The sequence below is a fragment of the Heptranchias perlo genome, chromosome 19, assembly GCF_035084215.1.
Source record: "Heptranchias perlo isolate sHepPer1 chromosome 19, sHepPer1.hap1, whole genome shotgun sequence".
Taxonomy (NCBI): domain Eukaryota; kingdom Metazoa; phylum Chordata; class Chondrichthyes; order Hexanchiformes; family Hexanchidae; genus Heptranchias; species Heptranchias perlo.
The window spans coordinates 320,601-348,017 of record NC_090343.1 but is presented as its reverse complement, the minus strand read 5'-3'; the positions used below and the strand labels follow the sequence as shown (position 1 = coordinate 348,017).

The 27,417-nt window shown below is 45.4% G+C and overlaps 1 protein-coding gene across 1 annotated transcript in view; it reads right to left on the bottom strand.

Moving 5' to 3' along the window:
• The window catches only part of ahcy (adenosylhomocysteinase), a 64,624-nt gene extending 38,210 nt beyond the window's left edge, over positions 1-26,414 (bottom strand). The window contains exons 1-3 of the mRNA XM_068000122.1: positions 26,265-26,414; positions 19,987-20,177; positions 18,357-18,432 (exon numbers count right to left, since the gene is read on the bottom strand). Coding sequence (XP_067856223.1) covers positions 18,357-18,432; positions 19,987-20,177; positions 26,265-26,292 — 295 coding nt within the window. The 5' untranslated portion in view covers positions 26,293-26,414. The remainder of the gene's footprint in view (positions 1-18,356; positions 18,433-19,986; positions 20,178-26,264) is intronic.
• Positions 26,415-27,417: the final 1,003 nt, after the last annotated feature.

The window sequence follows — 27,417 nt, the reverse complement described above, 5'->3', positions numbered from 1 at the left end:
CCGGAGGGGGGCCACAACAAATCGTCGCCTTACAGACGTGGAGCAGGAAGCGCTGGAGCTCAGCCGAACCCTCGAGTCCGTCGGGGAGGCAGAGACTGGCAACGCACAAACGTCTGATGACACAACTTTAACATTCATCACACATAATACGAATTAATGTTAACATGCTTTGCCACCTTCAGCACCTCAGAATGCTCATTGTAACATGACACATTTGTGATGATGCATAATATTGCCTTCTGTTCTCTTACAGGGCCTTCAGCAACTGCTGTGACGGCAGAGGGCGATTCCTCAGAGGACCTGCCGGCCTCTGAGGGTGCACCATCACATCTTAGCGAGCCATCCACCAGTGCATATACTCACACCTCGGTGGGTCCAAAGAGGAGGCATATAAAATTGCCAGAAAAAGCAGCAAGCCTGAGGATTGGGAGCAGTTCAGAATTCAGCAAAGGGAGACAAAGAGATTGATTAAGAGGGGAAAAATAGAGTATGAGAGAAAACTAGCAGGGAACATAAAAACTGACTGTAAAAGCTTCTATAAATATGTCAAGAGAAAAAGATTCATGAAGACAAATGTAGGTCCCTTACAGTCAGAAATGGGGGAAATTATAATGGGGAACAAAGAAATGACAGAACAATTAAACACATACTTTGGTTCTGTCTTCACAAAGGACACAAATAACCTCCCAGAAATGTTAGAGAACCAAGGGTCTAGTGGGAGGGAGGAACTGAAGGAAACCAGTATTAGTAAAAAGAAATAGTGCTAGGGAAATTAATGGGGCTAAAACCTGACAATCCCCAGGGCCTGATAATCTACATCCCAGAGTACTAAAGGAAGTGGCCCTGGAAATAGTGGTTGCATTGGTGATCATCTTCCAAAATTCTAAAGACTCTTGATCAGTTCCTACAGATTGGAGGGTGGCAAATGTAACTCCACTATTTAAAAAAGGAGGGAGAAAAAACAGGGAATTACAGACCAGTTAGCCTAACATCAGTAGTGGGGAAAATGCTCAAGTCTATTATAAAAGATGTGATAACAGAACACTTGGAAGGCATTAACAGGATTGGACAAAGTCAGCATGGGTTTATGAAAGGGAAATCATGTTTTAAAAAATCTGCTGGAGTTTTTTTTGAGGATGTAACTAGTAAAATAGATAGGGGAGAACCAGTGGATGTGATGTATTTGGATTTTCAGAAGGCTTTTGATAAGGTCCCACACAAGAGGCTAGTGTGCAAAATTAAAGCACATGGGATTGGGGGGAATATATTGGCATGGATTGAGAATTGGTTGACAGACAGGAAACAGAGAGTATGAATAAACGGGTCTTTTTCCGGGTGGCAGGCAATGACTAGTGGGGTACCGCAGGGATCAGTGCTTGGGCCCCAGCTATTCACAATATATATCAATGATTTGGATGAGGGAACTAAACGTAACATTTCCAAGTTTGCAGACACAAAGCTGGAGTGGAATGTGAGCTGTGAGGAGGATGCAAAGAGGCTCCAATGTGATTTAGACAAGTTGGGTGAGTGGGCAAGAACATGGCAGATGCAGTATAATGTGGATAAATGTGAGGTTATCCACTTTGGTTGTAAAAACAGAAAGGCAGATTATTATCTGAATGGTGATAGATTGGGAAAAGGGGAGGTGCAACGAGACCTGGGTGTCCTTGTACACCAATAGCTGAAAGCGAGCATTCAGGTGCAGCAAGCAGTTAGGAAGGCAAATGGTACGTTGGCGTTCATTGCAAGAGGATTTGAGTACAGGAGAAGGGATGTCTTACTGCAGTTATACAGGACCTTGGTGAGACCACATCTGGAGTATTGTGTGCAGTTTTGATCTCCTTATCTGAGCAAGGATGTCCTTGCCTTGGAGGGAGTGCAACGAAGGTTTACCAGACTGATTCCTGGGATGGCAGGACTGACGTATGAGGAGAGATTGGGTCGACTAGGCCTATATTTACTAGGGTTTAGAGGAATGAGAGGTGATCTCTTCGAAACATATAAAATTCTAACAGGACTGGACAGACTAAATGCAGGGAGGATGTTCCCGATGGCTGGGGAGTCCAGAACCAGGGGTCACAGTCTCAGGCTACGGGATATGCCATTTAGAACAGAGATGAGGAGAAATTTCTTCACTCAGAGGGTGGTGAACCTCTGGAGTTCTCTACCACAGAAGGCAGTGGAGGCCAAGTCATTAGATGTATTCAAGAAGGAGATAACTATATTTCTTAATGCTAAAGGAATCAAGGGATATGGAGAAAAAGCGGGAACAGGGTACTGAGTTAGACGATCAGCCATGATCATTTTGAATGGCGGAGCAGGCCCGAAGGGCCTACTCTTGCTCCTATTTTCTATGTTTGTATATCCTAGTCCTTGGTTAGTTGGGTTGGCACCTGGTGAGTTACCACGCACACAAGCACGAGCATGCACTGGTGGCAGGGACAGCTGCAGAGAGTCCGCGTCGGTGGGAGCACTCCTGTCCAGGCTCTGCTCAGCTGGACGCAGAAGCAGAATCCTGCGGGCCATCCTTTAAAAGGAGAATGAATCGAGGGACAGCAGCACATTTGCAAGGTACTGGAACAGGTGCCACGCGCACTCTCCACAATAGCGCAGAGGATGGAGGAGTCCAACTCCTGCAGGAGTGGAATGGTGACACAGGTACGGGAGGGAATCTCTGATATACTGTCCCAGGGACGTGAGGGCATCTCTGAGATAATGTCACAGGGACACGAGCAACTCTCTGAGATACTGTCACAAGTAAGTGCAGGAATGTCCGCAATGGAGAGAAGACTAGCCTCCATTGAGCTTCAATCATGGCTCACAAGTGAGTCCATTCAGGCCCTGAAAATGGCCGTTTGGACTCAGGCTGAACAACATTCTGCCACCTTAAAAAGGCAGACAGATACACCAGCACTGGCCTTCAAGACATCAGACATGTCCTCCAAACTGTTGTCCAGCAGAGTGGTAGGAGTGATGTGGCCTTGGCCCAGGGGAGGGATGATGGCCAAAGAGGACACGGAAGTAGGGACACCACTCAATGCGCTCCCACGTCTCACCCATTGCCACCCTCTCAATCAGTACCCGCAATGCTACCTCCTCACCAGGTGCGAAGGTGCAGGTGGAGCAGTCTTTGGAGGGGCCCTCACAGGCTCCAAAACCCAGAGGGCATAGGCCCAAAGCATCTAAGCAGTCAGGGCATGAACACGAGCAACCTGCCACTACATCTGCTGCAGCCACAGGGGATGCACCATGTAGAAGTAATTGTAAGAGAAAGGTGAAGATTTTGTGAGCATGATGGGTATGCACAAGGGTGTTTGACAGACAGGTCATGTTTTTCATTTATATTTGGTTTTTGTTAAAGTGACAAATTTTATGATTGTCACCACTGCTGCCATGTCTTGCCCATTCTTGACTGGCTTTTGTGCTAGGGCCCTTTCATGAGATGCACTGTGAACAGCGACACTTGATGCCACTCAATGGGTCACTTTACAGTGGGTAGGTGTGTAGTTGCAGGACTGTTTTGTGCAGGGAGGGATGGGTGGGGCTCTTTCCAGGTGGTGTGAGGACTGGACTGTTCACACTTTGATATATCAGTGACTCCCTGGCCTTATGAGCAGCCAGGTGAGCCGCTACTCTGCCCAGGGCTTCCTCCTAATCCTCCTTTCGTGTGGGTGGCAGATGTGGATAGGGCCTCCTCAAGCAGCACCCCTCTCTGTTGTTGCCCTCTGTATTCATACAGGTGCCTGTGGTGCAGCACTGTTATGGAGCTATAAGTGGTGGAGGTGGACGCCGTGCCTGGCGTTGTTACTCGTTCTCGGTGAGAGTTTGAAAGTAGTAAAATATGTACGAACAGAAGAATTTTGAGTGGCATGTAAGAATTTTCAGTGAAAACACAGATCTTGCAGCCAAAAGTTTGTTTGAAAGAACTGAGTGCCCTTTTCTCCCCATCTGTCAAAGAAGCATTTGAATGTGCAACTGGCTGCTGGCTGAAACACGTCTGATGCAACATGGAGCGTTTCCCACAGCACGGGAAACATACGGAGGATGCTTCAAAATCGCACCCCACCTCACTGTGGAGAAAATTGAGTAGTTCAACTAATTAAACTATCTAAACAATTGTGACAAGTATCAGCCTGCCAGTTTTATTTGCCAGTGGGACTTGCGCATTCGGGATGTGCATGCACACCCACGTGTCAGTGGGGAACCTGGAAGTCTGCAGGTTGGAACCAGGTTCCAAACACGAATTCCCTAATTTTCAGAGCCCCCCTCCACCCCCACAATTTCCCTGCAAAATTGAGCCCAAAGAGTCTGCAAAGGGATATAGACAGGTTATTCACTTTGGTAGGAATAGAAAAACAGAATATTTTTTAAATTATGAGAAACTATTAAACACAGCAAGTTATGTTCTGGAATGCACTGCCTGAAAGGATGAAGGAAGCAGATTCAATAGTAACTTTCAAAAGGGAACTGGATAAATATCTGAAGGGGGTAAATTTACAGGGCTATGGAGAAAGAGCAGGGGAATGGGACTAATTGGGTAGCTTTTTCCAAAGAGCCAGCACAGGAATGATGGGCCGAGCAACCACCCTTCTTTGCAGTATCATTCTATGATTGTGGTTGCACACGAGCTGAACATTAATGGAGTGGAAACCCTTGTGATTAACAATGGCTGCTGGCTGGTCAGGGGGTGCCTGATGGTTACATGTGTGCAGTCTATGGCACCCTGCACTTGTGGAAAGCCAGCCAGAGCTGCAAACCCCAATGATCTCTCTGTCTGACTGGTCATCAGTTGGGAAGGAGATATATTGATTGGCCCTGGCAAATAACACATCGGTCACCTGCCTGATGCATTTGCGAGTGGCTGACTGCAACACCCTTGATATGTCCCCTTTAGCAGCCTGAAGGATCCAGGTGTAAAAGTTGAGGCTAGTGGTCACTTTCACTGCCACTGACATGGCATGGCCACCAGATTCAACAAGCAGGAGGTCTTCAAGAAGGTTGCAGAGATCCAGAACCAGCAGCCTTGACAATCAGAGCCTCCTGAAGCACTGCTCCTTGTCTCTGGCCCACATGCAACTCCTTCAACATGCCCCTGCTGCTGCTGCTCTTCCTCCTCCCCTTCTCTCCAACAGAGTGCAGCTAAAGCAGCTCCCATATTCAGATTTGTAGGACTGTAAAGTCTATCGCTTCTCCTCAATGACACTAACATTGGAGATGGATGAATTTCAGGGCCAAAGACCCTGTATTTGCACTGTAAGGAAGGCACTTAAAAGATTAATACATAAGCTAGTTGGCATTAATGATATAGCATGGAGCTAAAAAGGGTCATTAGGTTAAAACACAGGCTTTTAAAAAACAGGCTTTTTAATCACAGCAGAGAGGGAGCAACTGCAGTACAAATAAGGCAATAGTTTCCTTTCACTATAGCGACTGCAAGAGCTCAAAGGCTTGTTCAACAAAGGCTATAGTTCTGGGAGAGCAAAGATAGAAAGCAAAGTAACAATGTAACAGGACATAGGGCCCCCATAATTGTCCAGCAATCTGTTCAATGATCTATGGGTCATAAAAGTAGAGTTGAATCCAGCGAGAACTAGACAATTAAAGAAAATGGTACAAAAAGAGATACAACATTTCACTCAGTACCTTTAAGACAAGGTAGTGTGAATAGGCTTGGATAAGCCACATTCGATTCCTGCAAAAGTCCTCTACATACAAGGCTAACATGTACTATTCTGAAGATTTAAGATGAATGTTTTGCTGGACAAATTACTCTCTCTAGCTTTGCGAATCTGTTTTTAAAATATTGCTCCTTTATCCTTTTATGTCTTAGTTTATTTTTATTAAGTTTAGTTAATCTAATAAATCAAGGCATGGCAGGGCAGTTCACATCCTGTGCCATGTGGGAACTCCAGGACGCATCTCGTGTCCTGGACAACCACATGTGCAGAAGTGTAGTCAGCTGGAGGAGCTCGACCAACAGCTGGCATCACTACAGTTCATCGTGAGGTTGAGAGCCACGTGGATAGCACGTTTCAGGAGGTGGTTACCTCACAGCTTAAGAAAGTGCAGGCAAAGACCGCTAGACAGACAAGGAGGACCAGGAGTCCCGAGGGCATCTCACTAACTTGTATTCAGTTCTGAATACTGGTGGGGGAGAGGGTTCCTCTGGAGTGTAGCCAGAGCCAAGACCAGAGCACCATAGGTGGCTCAGCTGTACTGGGGTGGGTGGGGGGAGAAGAAAGATCACAAGAGCAGACAGGCATTTCTGCGGCCGCAGACGTGATTCCAGGATGGTATGTTGCCTCCCTGGTGCCAGGGTCGAGGATATCACCAAGCAGCTGCAGAACATTCTGGAGGGGGAGGGTGAACAGCCAGAGGTCGTGATCCACATCAGTACCAATGACATAGGTAAGAAGAGGGGCGAGGTCATGAAGGCAGAGTTCAAGGAGTTAGGAAAGAGATTAACAAGCAGGACCTCAAAAAGGTAGTAATCTCCAGATTACTCCTGGTGCCACACACAAGTGAGTATAGAAATAGGAAGATAGAGCATATGAATGCATGGCTGGTAAGATGGTGCAGGAGGGAGGGCTTTAGATTCCTGGGGCATTGGGACCAGTTCTGGGGGAGGTCGGACCAGTACAGGCAGGACGGGTTGCACTGTGGGACCAATGTTCTCGCAGGGAGGTTCACCAGTGCTGTGGGGGGGGGGGGGGGTTAAATTAATTTGGCAGGGGGATGGGCATCAGGATGTAGCATTGGAAAGGGGAAACGAGGGGCACAAAGGATCAGGAGGGAAGGACAGCCCTAGAGTAAAAAAAATAGTAAGGTATTAGATGGGGTCAGACCAAGAGAGAATACAAGAAGGTCCAAAACAGGTTTGCAGTGCATGTGTGTGAACACAAAGTATGGTAAACAAGGTTGATGAGCTACAGGCACAAAACCACATGGGAATACAATGTTGTGGCAACAGAGACCTGGCTCAAAAAAGGGCAGGATTGGGTACTAAATATTCCTGGATACAAGGTGTTCAGGAACAATAGGGAAGGAAAGATAGGAGGGGGTGGTAACATTGATTAAGGTGAATATTACAGTGCTGGAGAGAGGGAGGATGTCCTGGAGGGGTCAAAGAGGTGCCATTACACTAATGGGAGTATCCTATAGGCGACCATCTAGTGGGAAGGATATAGAGGAGCAAATTTGTAGGGAAATTACAGAGAGGTGCAAAAGCCATAGAGTAGTGATAACGGGGGATTTCAACTATCCTAATATAGACTGGGTTAGTAATAAGGGGCAAAGGAGGGGGCGGGGAATTTTTGAAATGTGTTCAGGATAACTTTCTTGACCAGTACGTTTCCAGCCCAAGGAAGGACACATTGCTGGGCTTGGTTCTAGGAAATGAGATGGGCCAAGTGCAGCAAGTGTCAGTGGGAGAGCATTTAGGGAGCAGCGATCATAGTATAAGGTTTAGAATAGCTATGGAAAAGGATATGGACCACAAAAGTAAAAATACTCAATTGGAGGAGGGCCAATTTCAGTGGGATGACAACAGATCTGGCCCGGGTAAATTGGAATCAGATTGGCAGGCAAAACTGTAATTGAACAATGGGCAGCCTTTAAAGAGATGATTCGGGTACAGACAAGGTACATTCCAACGAGGGAGAAAGGTAGGGAGACTAGAGCTCCCTGGATGTCAAAGGAGACAGAATAAGATGAAGCAGAAAAAAAGTGGCATGACATGTCAGGTTGATAACAAGTGAGAACCAAGCAGAATAAAGAAAGTTCAGAGGGGAAGTGAAAAAGGAAATAAGAGGGGCAAAGAGAGTATGAGAATAGATTAGCAACCAACATAAAAGGGAATCCAAAAGTCTTCTACAGACATGTCAACAGTAAATGGGTAGTAAGAGGAGGGGTGGAGCCAATTAGGGACCATAAAGGAGATCTGCTCATTGAGGCAGTGGGCATAGCTGAGCTAATAAATGTGTGCTTTGCATCAGTCTTTACCAAGGAAGAAGATGCTGCCAGAGTATTGGTAAAGGAAGATATAGTTAAGATACTGGATGAGGTAGATGAGGGCAATGCAGTTGATGTGGTGTATATGGCTTTTCAAAAAAAGCATTTGATAAAGTGCCACATGGTAGGCTTGCTATTAAAATTGCAGCCCATGGAATAAAGGGGGCAATAGCAACATGGTTACAGAATTGGCTAAATGTTAGGAAACAGTAGTGGTGAGCAATTGTTTTTTGGACTGGAGGGAGGTGTGCATGGTGTTCCCCAGAGGTCAGTGCTGAGACCACTGCTTTTCTTGATATATATTAATGGCTTGGACTTGGGTGTACAGGGTACAAATTCAAAATTTGCAGATGACAAAACTTGAGGGGTAGTGAACAGTGCGGAGAATGAGATAGACTTCAAGAGGATATAGACACACTGATGGCATGGGCGGACACGTGGCCTTAACGTGGAAAAATGCAATGTGATGCATTTCGGTAGGAAAAAATGAGGAGAGGCAATATAAACTAGAGGGCACAATTCTAAAAGGGGTGGAGGAACAGAGACCTGGGGGTATATGTGCACAAATCATTGAAGGCAGCAGGGCAGGTTGAGAAAGGGGTTTAAAAAAGCATACAGGGTCCTGGGCTTTATAAATAGAGGCATAGTGTACAAAAGCAAGGAAGTCATGATGAACCTTTATAAAACACTGGTTTGGCCACAACTGGAGTATTTTATCCAATTCTGGGCACCGTACTTTAGGAAGGATGTGAAGGCCTTAGAGGGTGCAGAGGAGATTTGCTAGAATGATCCCAGGGATGAGGGACTTAAATTATGTGGATAGACTAAAGATGCTGGGATTATTCTCCTTGGAACAGAGAAGGTTGAGAGGAGATTTGGTAGAGGTGTTCAAAATCATGAAAGGTCTAGAGTGGATAGAGAGAAACTGTTCCATTGGTTAAGTACTTGAAATGAAAAATGTGCAGGGCTACAGGGATAGGACAGGGCAGTGGGACTAGTAATTGCTCGTACATAGAGCCAGTGCAGACTTGATGGGCCACATGACCTCCTTCCATGCTGTAACCTATGATTCTGTGAATTATCCATCAAGATTTGCATTCCCCCCCACCAACCAAAGAGCATCAAAAGACCAGCCCACAATGAACTGAAAGAGCACCTATGAGAGCAGCAGCTTTATTCCAATCAGGTTCTCTTTACCCCAACCCCAGGGCTTCCCTGGAGACCCACATGAATCCTGTGCTGCACTCCTTAAAAATCACATCATGGTCCTTATTGCCAATTTACATTTGACATTAGCTTCAGCCTTTACAGCGGGAGACTCATCGCCATTGTTAATATCACAGCAACCGGGAATGCAGCAGGTTAGGGGTGGGATCAGCTTTTCCAGAATTTTAACCCATCGCCTGACACTTTCCTGCCCATTTGGGGGGGGGGGGGGGGGAGGGGGGGAGGGGGGCATTAAAATTGAGGCCAATGTCCCACAGATTAGTTTTTAAAATTTACCTCCCTTCAAGCACAGGCCATGTCCTCTGGTTCTACTGTTCTGCACAAGATGAGACATCTTGTCATGGTCTACAATATCCAGTCACTTTAAAATCCTAAAAACAACTTGCATTTATATACCACCTTTAACATAGTAAAAAGGTTCCCAAGGTGCTTCACAGTAGTGTCATCAGACAAAAATTGATTCTGGGCCACATAAGGAGATATTAGGACAGGTGACCAAAAGCTTGGTCAAAGAGGTAGGTTTTAAGGAGCAGCTTAAAGGAAGCAAGGTAGAGAGGCAAAGAGGTTTAGGGAGAGAATTCCAGAGCTTAGGGCCTAGGCAGCTGAAGGCACGGCCGCCATTGGTGGAACGATAAAAAAAAAATCGGGGGTGTACAAGAGGCCAGAATTGGAGGAGCGCAGAGATCTAGGAGAATTGTAGGGTTGGAAGAGGTTGCAAAGGTAGGGATTTGAAAACAAGGATGAGAAATTTTAAAATTGAGGCGGTGCTGGACCTGGAGCCAATGTAGGTCAGCGAGCACAGGGGCGATGGGATTTGGTGCAAATTAGGGTAGGGGCAGCAGTGTTTTGGATGAGCTCAAGTTTATGGAGGCTGCAAGATGAGAGGCCAGCCAGGAGAGCATTGGAATAGTCAGGTCCAGAGGTAACAAAGGCATGAATAAGGGTTTCAGCAGCAGATTAGCTAAGGCAGGGGTGCAGACAGGTGATGTTACGGAGGTGGAAGCAGGTGATTGAGTGGATATGGGGCTGGAAGCTCAGCTCAGGGTCAAAAAGGACACCAAGGTTGTGAACCTTGTTCAGCCTCTGTAGCCAGAAAAGGTGTGGAGTCAGTGGCTATGGAACAGAGTTTGTGGCGGGGACTGAGGACAACAGAGAGACACAGACCACTCAAGTAAAAATACTCAATTGGAGGAGGGCCAATTTCAATGGGATGAGAACAGATCTGGCCCAGGTAAACTGGAATCAAAGACTGGCAGGAAAAACTGTAATTGAATAGTGGGCGGCTTTTAAAGAGGAAATTGTTCAGGTACAGTCTAGGCATATCCCACAAGGCAGAAAGGTAGGGCAACTAAAGCCAGAGCTACCGGGACTTGATGGTTTGACTTATAGGGAGAGGTTGGATAGACAGACTTTTTTCCCTGGAGAGTAGGAGGTTTAGGGGTGATCTTATAGAAGTCTATAAAATAATGAGGGGCATAGATAAGATAGATAGTCAAAATCTTTTCCCAAAGGTAGGGGAGTCTATAATGAGGGGGCATAGATTTAAGGTGAGAGGGGAGAGATACAAAAGGGTCCAGAGGGGCAATTTTTTCACTCAAAGGGTGGTGAGTGTCTGGAACGAGCTGCCAGAGGCAGTAGTAGAGGCGGGTACAATTTTGTCTTTTAAAAAGCATTTGGACAGTTACATGGGTAAGATGGGTATAGAGGGATATGGGCCAAGTGCAGGCAATTGGGACTAGCTTAGTGGTATAAACTGGGCGACATGGACATGTTGGGCCGAAGGGCCTGTTTCCATGTTGAAAACTTCTATGATTCTCTGGATGACAAGAGACAGTAAGATGAAGTGGAAAATAAGGGTGTATGACACATGTCAGGCTGATAACAAATGAGAACCAGGCAGAATATAGAAAGCTCAGAGGGGAAGTGAAAAAGGAAATGAGAGGCAGAGAGAGTATGAGAATAGACTGGCAGCCAACATAAAAGGGAATCCAAAAGTCTTCTACAGGCATGTAATCAGTAATCAGATAGTAAGAGGAGGGCTGGGGCCAATTAGGGGCCATAAAGGAGGTCCACTCATGGAGGCAGAGGGCATGGCCGAGACATTAATTGAGTCCTTTGCATCTGTCTTTACCAAGGAAGATGCTGCCAGAGTCTCAGTAAAGGAAGATATAGTTGAGATATTGGATGGGCTAAAAATTGAAAAAAGGTACTAGAAAGGATAGCTGTACTTAAAGTAGATAAGTCACCTGGTCTGGATGGGATGCATCCTAGGTTGCTGAGGGAAGTACGGGTGGAAATTGCGGAGGTACTGGCCATAATCTTCCAAATATCCTTAGATACGGGGGGTGGTGCCAGAGGACTGGAGAATTGCAAATGTTCAAAAAGGGTGTAAGGATAAACCCAGCAACTATAGGCCAGTCAGTTTAACCTCAGTGGCAGGGAAACTTTTAGAAACCATAATCCAGGATAGAATTAACAGTCACTTGGACGAGTGTGGATTGATTAGGGAAAGCCAGCACAGATTTGTTAAAGGCAAATTGTGTTTAGCTAACTTGATTGAGTTGTTTGATGAGGTAAAAGAGGGTAGATGAGGGTAATGCAGTTGTGGTCTACATGGACTTTCAAAAGGAGATTGATAAAGTGTCACGTGGTAGGCTTACCATCAAGATTGCAGCCCATGGAATAAAGGGGGCAGTAGCAACATGGATACAGAATTGGCTAAGTTACAGGAAACAGTAGTGGTGAATGGTTGTTTATCAGACTGGAGGGAGATGTACAGTGGTGTTCCCCAGAGGTCAGTGCTGGGATCACTGCTTTTCTTGATATGTATTAATGATTTGGACCTGGGTGCACAGGGCACAATTTGGAAGGGTGGTAAACAGTGAGAAGGCTAGTGATAGACTTCAAGGGGATATAGACAGGCTGGTGGCATGGGCAGACATGTGGCAGATGAAATTTATCAGAAAAACGTAAAGTGATACATTTCAGTTGGAAGGAGGAGAGGCAATATAAACTAGAAGGCACAATTCTAGATGAGGTGCAGGAACAGAGATCAGGAGTATATGTGCAAATCGTTGAAGGTGGCAGGGCAGGTTAAGAAAGCAGTTAAAAAAGCATACAGGATCCTGGGCTTTATAACGAGGCATAGAGTACAAAAGTATGACATCATGATGAGCCTTCATAAAACACTGGCTCAGCCACAACTGGAGTATTGTGCCCAGTTCTGGGCACCACACGACAGGAAAGATGTGGATAGACTGGAGAAGCTGGGTTGTTCTCCTTGGAACAGAGAAGGTTGCAAGGAGATTTGATAGAGGTATTCAAAGTCAGAGTCTAGACAGAGTAGATAGAGAAACTATTCCCATTAGCAGAAGGATCAAGGACCAGAGAACTTAGATTTAAGGTGATTGGCAAAAGAACCAAAGGTGACATGAGGAAAAACTTTTTTACACAGCAAGTGGTTATGATCTGGAATGCACTGCCCAAGGGGTGATGGAGGCAGATTCAATCATTGTCTTCAAAAAAAACTGGATAAGTACTTGAAAGGAAATAATTTGCAGAGCTACAGGGACAGGGCGTGGGAGTGGGACTAGCTGGATTGCTCTTGCATAGAGCTGGCGTGGACTTGATGGGCTGAATGGCCTCCTTCTGTGCTGTAACCTAAGACTATAACAGAACAGTAAAACAGTGTTCTGTCCCCCAGATGAGATAATAAACCTGTTCACTTTTTCCAATGGATGTTGAAGATCCTGTGACACTTTCTAAAGAACTGCAGGAAATTCTCCCAGTCCCCTGGCCAACATTCCTCCTTCAAACATTAGCAGCAAAACAAAATTAGCTGATCCTTCACCTCATTGCCATTTGCAGTACAGAATGGCTGCTGCATTTATTGACTTTCACTACACTTCAAAATAATTCACTGAAGAGCTGAGAGACATTTCGACAGGATAAGATGCTGCATGAGCAGGGAGACAGAGGGGGAAATAAGGATAGAAACAAAAAAGACAAAGGGAAGAAGCAATAGTGACAGGCAGGGAAAACAAGGGCAAGTAACAAATAGGGCCATAGTGCAAAATAAAACTAAGATTACTAGCAATCTTAAAAAGACAAGTCTAAAGGCATTGTGTCTTAATGCACAGAGCATTCACAATAAGGTAGATGAATTAACAGCACAGATAGATATTAACAGTTATGATACAGTTGCGATTACAGAGACATGGCCAAGGATGGGAACTGAACGTCCAGGGGTATTCAATATTTAGGAAGGACAGGCAAAAGGGAAAGGAGGTGGGGTAGCGTTGTTGGTAAAGGAGGAAACCAATGCAATAGTGAGGAAGGATATTGGCTCAGAAAAATCACAATGTGGAATCTGTATGGGTGGAGCTAAGAAACACTATGGGGCAGAAAACGTTGGTCGAGGTTGTCTATAGGCCCCCAAACAGTAGTGGAGATGTAGGGGAGGGCATTAAATGGGAAATTAGACGCACATGCAAGAAGGGTACAACTATAATCATGGGTGACTAATCTACATATAGATTGGTCAAACCAAATTAGCAATAATACCGTGGGGGAGGAATTCCTGGGGTGTGTACGTGATGGTTTTCTAGACCAATACGTTGAGGAACCAACTAGAGAACAGGCGATCCTAGACTGGGTATTGTGCAATGAGACAGGATTAATTAACAATCTTGTCGGGCAGGGTCCCTTAGGGAAGAGCGACCATAACATGATAGAATTCCTCATTAAGATGGAGTGTGAAGTAGTTGAATCCGAAACTAGGGTCCTGAATCTAAATAAAGGAAATTACGAAAGTATGAGGTGCGAGATGCGAGTTGGTTATGATAGATTGGGGAACTTTACTAAAAGGGATGACGGTGGATAGGCAATGGCTAATATTTAAAGAACATGTGCAGGAATTACAACAATTATTCATTCCTATCTCATGCAAAAATGAAACAGGAAAGGTGGCTTACAAAAGAAATTAGGGATAGTATTAGATCCAAAGAGACGACATATAAAATTGCCAGAAAAAGCAGCAAGCCTGAGGATTGGGAGCAGTTTAGAATTCAGCAAAGGAGGACAGCGATTGATTAAGAGGGGAAAAAAGAGAGTATGAGAGTAAACTAGCAGGGAACATAAAATCTGACTGTAAAAGCTTTCTATAAATATGTCAAGAGAAAAAGATTAGTGAAGACAAATGTAGGTCCCTTACAGTCAGAAATGGGGGAAATTATAATGGGGAACAAAGAAATGGCAGAACAATTAAACACATACTTTGGCTCTGCCTTCACAAAGGAGAACACAAATAATCTCCCAGAAATGTTAGGGAACCAAGGGTCTACTGAGAGGGAGGAACTGAAGGAAACCAGTATTAGTAAAAAAAAAGCTAGGGAAATTAATGGGGCTAAAGGCTGACAAATCCCCAGGGCCTGATAATCTACATCCCAGAGTACTAAAGGAAGTGGCCCTGGAAATAGTGGATCCATTGGTGACCATCTTCCAAAATTCTATAGACTCGAACAGTTCCAACAGACTGGAGGGTGGCAAATGTAACCCCACTATTCAAAAAAGGGAGAGAAAAAAAAAAGGGAATTCAGACCAGTTACCCTAATATCAGTAGTGGGGAAAATGCTAGAGTCTATTATAAAAGATGTGATAACAGAACACTTGGAAGGCATTAACAGGATTGGACAAAGTCAGCATGGGTTTTGAAAGGGAAATCACGCTTAACAAATCTACTGGAATTTTGAGGATTTAAACTAGTGGAATAGATAGGGGAGAACCAGTGGATGTGGTGTATTTGGATTTTCAGAAGGCTTTTGATAAGGTCCCACACAAGAGGTTAGTGTGCAAAATTAAAGCACATGTGATTGGGGGGAATATACTGGCATGGATTGAGAATTGGTCAACAGACAGGAAGCAGAGTAGGAATAAAGGGGTCTTTTTCCGGGTGGCAGGCTGTGACTGGTGGAGTACCGCAGGGTTCAGTGCTTGGGCCCCTGGATTCACAATATATATCAATGATTTGGATGAGGGAACTAAATGTAACATTTCCAAGTTTGCAGACACAAAGCTGGGGTGGAATGTGAGCTGTGAGGAGGATGCAAAGAGGCTCCAATGTGATTTAGACAAGTTGGGTGAGTGGGCAAGAACATGGCAGATGCAGTATAATGTGGATAAATGTGAGGTTATCCACTTTGGTTGTAAAAACAGAAAGGCAGATTATTATTTGAATGGTGATAGGTTGGGAAAACAGGAGGTTCAACAAGACCTGGGTGTCCTTGTACACCAGTTGCTGAAAACGAGCATTCAGGTGCAGCAAGCAGTTAGGAAGGCGAATGGTATGTTGGCCTTCATTGCAAGAGGATTTGAGTACAGGAGAAGGGATGTCTTACTGCAGTTATACAGGGCCTTGGTGAGACCACAACTAGAGTATTGTGTGCATTTTTGGTCTCCTCATCTAAGGAAGGATGTCCTTGCCATGGAGGGAGTGCAACGAAGGTTTACCAGACTGATTCCTGGGATGGCAGGACTGACATGAGAGATTGGGTCGACCCGGCCTATATTCACTCGAGTTTAGAAGAATGAGAGGTGATCTCATCGAAACATAAAATTCTAACAGGACTAGACAGACTAGATGCAGGGAAGATGTTCCCAATGGCTGGGGAGTCCAGAACCAAGGGTCAGTGTCTCAGGATACAGGGTATGCCATTTACAACCGAGATGAGGAGAAATTTCTTCTTCAGAGGGTGGTGAACCTGTGGAATTCTCTACCACAGAAGGCAGTGGAGGCCCAGTCATTAGATGTATTCAAGAAGGAGATAGATATATTTCTTAATGCTAAAGAGATCAAGGGATATGGGGAAAAAGCAGGAACAGGGTACTGAGTTGGACGATCATCCATGATCATTTTGAATGGTGGAGCAGGCCTGAAGGGCCGAATGGCCTACTCTTGCTCCTATTTTCTATGTTTTTATGTTTCTATGAACATAGGAACAGGAGTAGGACATTTAGCCACTCGAGCCTGTTCCACCATTTATCGAGATCATGGCTGACATATGACCCAACTCCATATACCTGCCGTAGCCCCATTTCCCTTAATGCCTTTGGTTGACAAAAATCTATAAATCACAGATTTAAGATTAACAATTGATCTAGCATCAACTGCTGTTTGCAGAAGAAAGTTCCAAACTTCTACCACCCTTTGAGTTTACAAGTGTTTCCTAACTTCGCTCCTGAAAGTCCTGGCTCTAATCTTTAGGCTATGTCCCCTAGCCCTAGACTCCCCAACCAGCAGAAATAGGGTAGATAGAGAGAAACTATCTGTTCCCCTTAATATCTTGAAAACTTCAATCAAATCACCTTCATCTTCTAAATTCCAAGGAAAACAACCCTGGTTTGTGTAATCTCTCCTCAAATTTAACCCTTGGAGTCCAGGTATCATTCTAGTAAATCTACTCTGCACACCCTCCATGGCCAATACATCCTTCCTAAGGTGCAGTGCTCAGAACGGAACACAGTACTCCAGGTGCAGTCTAACCAGGGCTTTGTATAGCTGTAGCATAACTTCTACCCCCTTTTATTCTAGTACTCATATATAAAGGCCAGCATTCTATTAGCCTTTTTGATTATTTTCTGTACTTGTCCATAACATTTTAATGATCTATGTACATGGACCCCTAAGTCTCTTTGTACCGCCACTGTTTCAAGCTTTTCACCATTTAGAAAGTACTCTGATCTATCCTTTAAGTCTAAAGTGGATGACCTCACACTTGCCTACATTGAAATCCATTCGCCGCAGTCTTGCCCATTCACTTAATCTATTAATATAATTTTATGCTTCCATCTGCACTGTTGCCCATCTTTGTATCATCAGCAAATTTGGATATGTGGCTCTCCATCCCATCATTTAAGTCGTTAATAAATATTGTGAATAGTTGAGGCCCCAACACAGATCCCTGTGGGACACCACTAGTCACATCCTGCCAATTTGAGTACCTGCCCATTATCCCTTGTCTCCTGGTGCTCATCCAATTTCCCAACTAGTCAATAACATGCCCTCAATTCCATGAGCTTCAACTTTAGCTAACAGTCCCTTATGAGCGACTATCGAATGCCATCTGGAAGTCCATACAAACATCCATATACATTCCTCTGTCCACTCTTGAGTCACCTCTACGAATGTAAGTACTTAAGTTTAGATGGCCAAAATGTATAACTGTTGAACAATTTTCCACGTTTAAAGCAAATATGTGTCACACCAATTATGCGACAGTGTTCCAGTTGTGTTAGTTTGTGCACAGGATCGAATGTACAACCAGAGAGCAGGAACAATCAGAGAGCAAGTTATTATCTAAAAGGCGAGAAACTGGAAAGTACTGCAGTACAAAGGGATCTGGGGGTCCTAGTGCAAGAAGATCAAAAAGTTAGTATGCAGGTGCAGCAGGTGATCAAGAAGGCCAACGCAATGTTGGCTTTTATTGCTAGGGGGATAGAATATAAAAACAGGGAGGTATTGCTGCAGTTATATAAGGTATTGGTGAGGCTGCACCTGGAATACTGCATACAGTTTTGGTCTCCATACTTAAGAAAAGACATACTTGCTCTCGAGGCAGTACAAAGAAGGGGATGAGGGGGCAGACATATGAGGAGAGGTTGAGTAGATTAGGATTCTACTCATTGGAGTTCAGAAGAATGAAAGGCGATCTTATTGAAACATATAAGATTGTGAAGGGGCTTGATCGGGTGGATGCGGTAAGGATGTTCCCAAGGATGGGTGAAACTAGAACTAGGGGGCATAATCTTAGAATAAGGGGCTGCTCTTTCAAAACTGAGATGAGGAGAAACTTCTTCACTCAGAGGGTTGTGGGTCTGTGGAATTTGCTGCCACAGGAAGCTGTGGAAGCTACATCATTAAATAAATTTAAAACAGAAATAGACAGTTTTCTAGAAGTAAAGGGAATTAGGGGTTACAGGGAGCGAGCAGGAAATTGGACATAAATTTAGATTTCAGATTAGGATCAGATCAGCCATGATCTTATTGAATGGTGGAGCAGGCTCGAGGGGCTGATTGGCCTACTCCTATTTATGTTCTTATGTTCTTATCTCATAATACTGACCAGGGACACCGGATTTGGCAATAGCTGCAGCTGCGTGATCCTGAGTAGAGAAAATATTGCAACTGGACCATTGGACCTGAAACGAGATCAAAGCCTTGGTTACAATGATAGTACGGACTTCAACCTACACTAAACAGCACGTGACAAAGGGGAAGGAGTGGAAAAACAACTGCAACTGAACATCCTGTCACCAAAGCAGGATTCAGATGAGTTAATTAGATGGGCTCCTAGAATAAAGTACCTCAAAGTGGTAATCCTTCCATTTCCCAAAATGGACATTCTTCACCTTGGACACCAAAAGTCACAAAAATATCTATTTGAGACCATAAACAGAAGTCACACAATGATTCGTGACTCCACGCTTAAGCAGACTGTTTGCTTTGAAACAGTTTGTTCTGAAACATTCAAGGACAAAAAAAGGGGGAGTCCTGGGTAACTGCCCAGTTTGTGCAATGTTAGATGTCACAAATTGATTATGCACTAAAGTACAGACCTGTGAGAAACAGGCATTTGTTCACATTGGCAAGAATATCACAAAGGAGGGTAAGCAAGGGAACCAATCCAGTTTAGGGAAAGGGGAGGCCTTACATACATATGTTGCTGATGTTCCACACAAGTATAAATGCACTTATTTGGCTTCCATTTTCCCTTGCTAGCTGACATTGTAGGTGGCTCCCTCTCCCCAGCACCACCCACCCTCAACCTCTGTCCTTGCTACACCCAACGCCAGGGGAGCTTCTTGGGGATATAGTCTCAGGATAAGGGGTCGGCCATTTAGGACTGAGATGAGGGGGAATTTCTTCACTCAGAGGGTTATGAATATTTGGAATTCTCTACCCCAGAGAGCTGTCGTTAAGTATATTCAAGGCTGAGATCGATAGATGTTTGGACTCTAGGGAATCAAGGTATACGGTGATCAGATGGGAAAGTGGAGTTGAGGCCGAAGATCAGCCATGATCTTACTGAATGGCGGAGCAGGCTTGAGGGGCCGTATGGCCTACTCCTGTTCCTATTTCTTGTGTTCTTGGGTCTGGATTCTAGGGAGACATTCTGAATTGCTGATTTTTGTTTGAACTAATCCTTTAAACCATTTAAAAAATACACTTTAGAGGATTCAAGTCGACCACAGTCATCCTGTGCAACAGATGCCTCTAAAGGCCAGCCGCACCCAACAAAGGATCCGGCATGTAAACTCTGAGCATCAGGGAAGCTGTCATGATGGCCTTGTTTTCACCATTACACCATCTATGATTTATTCAGTAGGAAGGGATTGGGAGGCGGACAAATCCTGGGGACAAGGCCGACCTCCCTGAAGCTGTGGCAGATGACACTGTTGCACATCAACAAGGCAGCACAGGAAAGGTATAATCATGCACTCGGGTGACATGGGGGCTTGGATACAATATTTTCATCCAGTTCTTTACAAAGAACAGGAAGGACTTAGGATGACACTAACATAGATCTGAAAGACTTCATGCCATCCAAGATCAGCTCACTGGAGCCTTTCTGGTCTGCAAGCCTCAGCTGTCCACCACATGGCACCTACACACAAAGCCATTGGAGAACTCAGCTGGGGTAAACCATTTGGTGCTAAAAGGTTTTTTTCCTGTACAATTTATCCTGACATTACCTCTGCCCCAAGTGCCACCAGGGTTTCAATCAGTACAGCAGTTTGAAGAGTCATGTGGAGACAGCCTGTGATCCGAGCCCCTGTCAGTGGTTTGGAATCTCCATGCATCTTCCTCATCATCATCAAGCCAGGCATCTCATTCTCTGCAATCTCAATCGCCTTCCGGCCCCATTCGGCCAAACTGATATCAGCTATAATGCAGAAAAACAAAATTCAGACAAAACCAGCACATACACTAACAATGGCATTAAACACTGACTATTTATTAGGACATCGAGACTAAAATCAAAAAACAGGCAGCAAAAGGCTCAGAAGCAGCAACACACTGGGCTACAAAATGGTGGGACTTGGCCATTGTCCCATATCAAGTTTCTGACATCAGCCACACTGAGGGAGGTGCCTAGCAGAGGCTGAGGAGGAAACACATTGTGACAAGTTAGTAAACTACACGAATGTGTAACTCAGCCATACAGACTAAGGAGGCACCCGTCCAATCCCTGGCATCAGTACTGAGTTTTCTGCTCCCAGCCAGGGCAGAACAGAGGCACCTCCATGGAATTCCAGCACCCCGGCTGAAGGTGGGAGACAAATTGTCCATGGTGCCACTCCTGGTCACTATGCAATAATCCCTGCTGGAAAGCCCCTGTTTGGACATGTTGGGCAAGGCCAGAATCAGGTTCATTGGCAATGTCCTCCATTGTTAAATAATGTGCCAATACTCACTGTCTAGGCTAACACCAAGAATAAGCATTTGGCAGAACTATCAGTGCATTCATTAATTTCTTCTTGGGGTGTGGGCAGCACTAGCAAGGCCGCATTTATTGCCCATCTTTAAATGCCCTGAGAAGGTGGCAGTGAGCTACCCAATTAAACCACTGCAGTCCTTCTTGTGATGGTGCTAGGTAGGGAATTCCAGGGTTTTGCTCAGTGGAACTGTACCCCAGCAACAGTCATGCCTTCAGGTGGGTGGGGGAGGCAGGTTCAGGTTGACTTTTATGCTGTTAGCATCTGTTGCAACACCAAAAATTTGTGAACTGCATGCCCTTGAGGATTGGTGACAGGTGCAGTTGGTGGAAGAGAAGAAAACCAGCCAGGGTTCCCACTCCTTATTGCTATCCAACAAGCCCTGTCAGAATATCTTTGTGAATGTACATTGGGCAAGATTAGCATTGGACTTGGCTGTGATGCCATCTTCAGTCAAATAGCCTGCCAGTGCACATCAAGAATGGTCACTTGGGTAACATACAAAAGAGCTCTCTGGGAATAGGCTATGTACACACAGGTAGTGCATGGAGACAAAAAAGGAAAGGGTGAAAAAACACATTGAGACAGCATCATCCTCAAATGTTCCTGACCAAAATATGCATTCTTTTGAACTAGCTTATCTTGAATGTGTACAAAATACCCAGCTATAGAACCTGGAGCAGATCTGAATGTTTGCAACTCTCTGCATTACCCATGTGCCACCATTCATAAGTATTTAGTAACAACCATTATCACAAATAAATTAGAACCAGAGAAAAGATACAGCACAGAAGGGGGCCATTCGGCCCATCTTGTCCGCGTTTGTTCGAAAAGCAACTAGGTGCCCATTCTAATCCCACCTTCCAGCATCCGGTCCGTAGCCCTGCAACTTACAGCACTTTAGGTGCAGGTCCAGGTCCTTCTTAAAAAGAGTGAGGGTCCCTGCCTCTACCACCAATTCAGGCAGCAAATTCCATACACCCACCACTCTCTGGGTAAAAAAAGTTTTTCCCTCATGTCCCCTCTAATACTTCCACCAATCAGCTTAAATCTATGTCCTCTAATTCTTGAACTATCCACTAGAGGAAACAGGTACTTCCTGTCTACTCTATCTAGGCCCCTCAATTTTGTACACCTCAATCAAGTCTCCCCTCAGCCTCCTTTGCTCCAAGGAAAACAACCCCAGTCTATCCAATCTCTCCTTGTAGCTGCAATTTTCAAGCCCTGGCAACATTCTTGTAGATCTTCTCTGCACTCTCTCCAAAACAATTACATCCTTTCTGTAATGTGGTGACCAGAACTGTGCACAATACTCCAGCTGTGGCCTTACCAGCACTATCAAATTCTGCTGAAAGCCTTTTTTGAACCACAAGTTATTGAACTTGGACTGGGGGAGTGATGCACCTTGAGTTACAAACAAGGTGACATTTTGGGAGAAATTGAGATGTAACAATGTTTGATGCCTCTTTGTATTTTCGCAACTAGAATTCTGAAACACCAAACAACTTCAAAACAATACCATCAGCTTTCAAATAAACTTCAGCTTGATTGCAACTGGGCCGAAAGCAACACGAGAGCTGGCACTATAATGTGGGTCTACTACCTTCACTCTACAGCTCCTGTAGAACGCACCCCTTAGGGGCACGGCAAAGGGACTGGACTTCCTGTCCTGTGAAACCATACAAACTCCAGAGAAAACAGCAACATTTGAAGAAAGAACGTGCACTTATATGGCACCTTTCATGTCCTCAGGATATCCCAAAGCGCTTCACAGCCAATGGTGTACCTTTGAAATGTAGGCACTGTTGTAATGTAGCAAAACACAGCAGTCAATTTGTGCACAGCAAGGTCCCACAAACAGCTACATGATAAATGACCAAATAATCTGTCTTAGATTGGTTGAGGAATAAATGTTGGCTAGGATCCTGTTCAAAAAAGGGGAGAGTGATAAACCTAGTAACTACAGGCCAGTCAACCTAATATCGGTGGTGGGGAAACTTCTAGAGACTATAATCTGAGACAAAATTAATCGTCACTTGGAGAAACCGATTAATAAATGACAGCCAGCACAGATTTGTTAAAGGCAAATCACATCTGACTAGCTGGACTGAGTTCTTCGATGAAGTAACAGAGGGTTGAAGAAGATAGTGCAGTTGATGTCTATATGGACTTTCAAAAAGGTGTTTATAAAGTGCCACATAATAGACATGTTAGCAACATTGAAGACCATGGGATTAAAGGGGCAGTGACAGAATGAATACAAAATTGGCTAAGAGACAGAAAGCAGAGAGTAGTGGTGAATGGTTGTTTTTCAGACTGGAGGGAAGTATACAGCAGTCCCCAGGGGTCAGTATTGGGACCACTGCTCTTTGATATATATTAATGACCTGGACTTGGGTATAGAGGCATAATTTCAAAGTTTGCAGGTGACAACTTGGAAATGTAGTAAATAGTGAAGAAAAGATAGTAGAAGACTTCAGGAGGACACAGACAGACTGGTAAAATGGGCAGTCACCATGGCAGAAGAAATTTAATGCAAAGGTGTGGAGCGATCATTTTGGGAGGGAGAATGAGGAGAGGCAATATAAACTAAACGGAACAATTTTAAAGGGGGTGCAGGAACAGATAGACTTAGGGGTGTTTGTACACAAATCTTTGAAGGTGGCAGGACAAGTTGATAATGCTGTCAAAAAAGCATTGGCTTTCCAAATAGAGGCAGAGTACAAAAGCAAGGAAGTTATGCTAAACCTTTATAAAACATTGGTTAGGCCTTCACTGGAGTATTGTGTTCACATCCTAAAGTGTGGTGCCCAGAATTGAAGGCCTTGGAGAGAGTGCAGAGAAGATTTACCAGAATGGTACCAGAGATAAAGGACTTCAGTTAAATGGAGAGACTGGAGAAGCTGGAATTGTCCTCCCTAGAGCAGAGACAGTTAAGGGGAGATTTGATGGAGATATTCAAAATTACATGGGGTTTTGATGGGAGTAGGTAGGGAGAAACTGTTTGCTGGCAGGAGGGTCAGTAATCAGAGGACGCATTTACAGTAATTGTCAAAAGAACTAGTCGGGAGAAGAGGAGAATTTTTTTTATGCAGCAAGTTGTCATTATCTGGAATGCACTGCCTGAAAGGGTGGTGGAAGCAGATTCAAAAGTAACTTTCAAAAGGGAATTGGATATATATTTGAAGTGAGAAAAAAAAAATCGCAGGGCTATGGGGAAAGAGCAGAGGCATGGGACTAGTTGGATAAATCTTTCAAAGGCACGATGGGCCAAATGGCCTCCTTCTGCCTGTAAGATTCTAGGACACCAGGAGAACTTCAAAAAGTGCCATGAACAACCTCCCTTAAAATATAAATCCATTTTTAGTGCTCAGATGCATTTCCAGTATTTGTTCTTTTTAATTTGATCCCAAATAATTTGATGTATTTTCATCAATGGGTTCCGCTGCTCCCCCACTAACACCCGTTGTTAGTCCCCAGCAATTTGTTGCCTATATGTAAGTGTACCTGATCCAGAAGCAGGGTGGCTCTGGTTAAGGATGAATATAAACATTGAACAAACACTTCAGACACATCCTCAACGTTTCTAGCTTTCTTTTCTTAGGGCTAAACCTGATGTTTCTTATTATAATTTTGTATTATACAGCAAGCGCAAGCCAGGCGATGCTTGCAGCGCACACCAATGCGTTCTTCAATAATTGAATTTAAAGATGCAGAAGAGCACATGTAGCCAAGGCCTGGTTCACCAGATTGTTGCTGATAACTGCCCGCGGCTCAGTCTGAAGCGGCCTCCAATACTTGGGGCTTGTAGTCTGAAACCCAGACCCAACACTCGGACACACAAATAGAGAGAGAAAGAGAGAAATAGAAATAGAGAGAGAGAGAAATAGAGAGAGAGAGAAATAGAGAGAGAGAGAAATAGAGAGAGAGAGAAATAGAGAGAGAGAGAAATAGAGAGAGAGAGAAATAGAGAGAGATCGGAACAGAGAGAGAGAGAGAAGGGGGAAAAGAGATCGGAACAGAGAGAGAGAGAGAAGGGGGAAAAGAGATCGGAACAGAGAGAGAGAGAGAAGGGGGAAAAGAGATCGGAACAGAGAGAGAGAGAGAAGGGGGAAAAGAGATCGGAACAGAGAGAGAGAGAGAAGGGGGAAAAGAGATCGGAACAGAGAGAGAGAGAGAAGGGGGAAAAGAGATCGGAACAGAGAGAGAGAGAGAAGGGGGAAAAGAGATCGGAACAGAGAGAGAGAGAGAGAGAGAAGGGGGAAAAGAGATCGGAACAGAGAGAGAGAGAGAGAGAAGGGGGAAAAGAGATCGGAACAGAGAGAGAGAGAGAGAGAAGGGGGAAAAGAGATCGGAACAGAGAGAGAGAGAGAGAGAAGGGGGAAAAGAGATCGGAACAGAGAGAGAGAGAGAGAGAAGGGGGAAAAGAGATCGGAACAGAGAGAGAGAGAGAGAGAAGGGGGAAAAGAGATCGGAACAGAGAGAGAGAGAAGGGGGAAAGAGATCGGAACAGAGAGAGAGAGAGCGAAGGGGGAAAAGAGATCGGAACAGAGAGAGAGAGAGAGAAGGGGGAAAAGAGATCGGTACACAGAGAGAGAGAGAGAAGGGGGAAAAGAGATCGGAACAGAGAGAGAGAGAGAAGGGGGAAAAGAGATCGGAACAGAGAGAGAGAGAGAGAAGGGGGAAAAGAGATCGGAACAGAGAGAGAGAGAAGGGGGAAAAGAGATCGGAACAGAGAGAGAGAGAGAGAGAAGGGGGAAAAGAGATCGGAACAGAGAGAGAGAGAGAAGGGGGAAAAGAGATCGGAACAGAGAGAGAGAGAGAAGGGGGAAAAGAGATCGGAACAGAGAGAGAGAGAGAGAGAGAGAAGGGGGAAAAGAGATCGGAACAGAGAGAGAGAGAGAGAGAGAGAAGGGGGAAAAGAGATCGGAACAGAGAGAGAGAGAGAGAGAAGGGGGAAAAGAGATCGGAACAGAGAGAGAGAGAGAAGGGGGAAAAGAGATCGGAACAGAGAGAGAGAGAGAGAGAGAAGGGGGAAAAGAGATCGGAACAGAGAGAGAGAGAGAGAGAAGGGGGAAAAGAGATCGGAACAGAGAGAGAGAGAGAGAAGGGGGAAAAGAGATCGGAACAGAGAGAGAGAGAGAGAAGGGGGAAAAGAGATCGGAACAGAGAGAGAGAGAGAAGGGGGAAAAGAGATCGGAACAGAGAGAGAGAGAGAAGGGGGAAAAGAGATCGGAACAGAGAGAGAGAGAAGGGGGAAAAGAGATCGGTACAGAGAGAGAGAGAGAGAAGGGGGAAAAGAGATCGGAACAGAGAGAGAGAGAAGGGGGAAAAGAGATCGGTACAGAGAGAGAGAGAGAGAGGGGGGGGGGGGGGGGGAAAGAGATCGGAAGGGGGGGGGGGGGGGGGAGAGCAGGCGGACGCTTCTCCCCCTCCGACCGGTTTAAAGGCCGAGCGCGGTCAGTTTGGAATCGCCGTTCCTGCGCCCGCTGCAGGAACACATTCCGTTCTGGGCTTTCCTGCTGACACCTTACCGACTTTGTAGGGGAGTTTGTCGGACATGGCTGGGCTGGATTCTGCTCGGATCCTTTCTGCTGGGCTGGGCTGGGCTCTGCTCGGCTCGGCTGATGGGCTGAGCCTCGGTTCCCTTCTCCTTCACTCGGTCTCCTGGAGGGAAAGATCCGGCGCGCGGTTCCGGGCCCTTATAATCCACGCGCCTCATTTGCATATCCGGCCCCGGATTGGAGAATAAGCCCCGCCCGTTTCGAGCGTTGCTATTGGTGCACGTTCCCCCCGGGCGGGTTTACGCAGCGTTCGCTCCGCCCCTATTGGACAAGGAGCCGCGAAGCGGAGCGATGAGTGGGGGTGAGACAGGCTCATGTTTTTTTTCCTTTTATAAGGGGGAGGAAGGGTAAGGGGGAGGGGGGTGTGTGTGGGGGGGTGTGTGTGTGTGTGTGGGGGGGGGTGTGTGGGGGGGTGTGTGTGTGGGGGGGGTGCTTAAAAACTAAAAACCAAATAAAACGAAATCAGGCATCAAATTAAAATTTTATTTTCCTCGTTCAGGATTGTGCCCTCTAGTTTATATTGCCTCTCTTTCTTCCTACCGAAATTTAACCCTGAGTGGCTCATCCCATCCTGAGGCCCATTCTGAGGCCCATCCCATCCTGAGGCCCATCCTGAGTGTCATTCTGAGGCTCATCCTGAGTGTCATTCTGAGGCTCATCCTGAGACCCCATCCTGAGGCCCATCCCATTCTGAGGCCCATCCTATCCTGAGGTTCATCCCAAGACTCATCCTGAGGCCCATCTTATCTTGCAGTCCATCCTGAGGCTCATCCCATTCTGAGACCCTTCCCATCCTGAGGCCCATCGCATCATGCGGTTTGTCACAGCCTGAGGTTCATCCTGAGGCTCATCCTGAGGCCAGTTTAGCCCAGTAGCCAAATCTGCTTTGGACAGGACCCACTTTCTGCAGAATCCCTGAAGCTCCCTGTTTACTGAAGTCACTTTCAGAACTCGATGTGATGAGAAACTCACAACCTTTGAGCTGCTGGTCCGGGAGCATAACCATTAACGCTCCTACACCCACAGCCTGTGGGTTGGAGTCACAATTATTAACCCTCCCACACCCACAGCCTCAGGGCTGGGGTCACAACCATTAACCCTCCGATACCTACAGCTTCCAGGC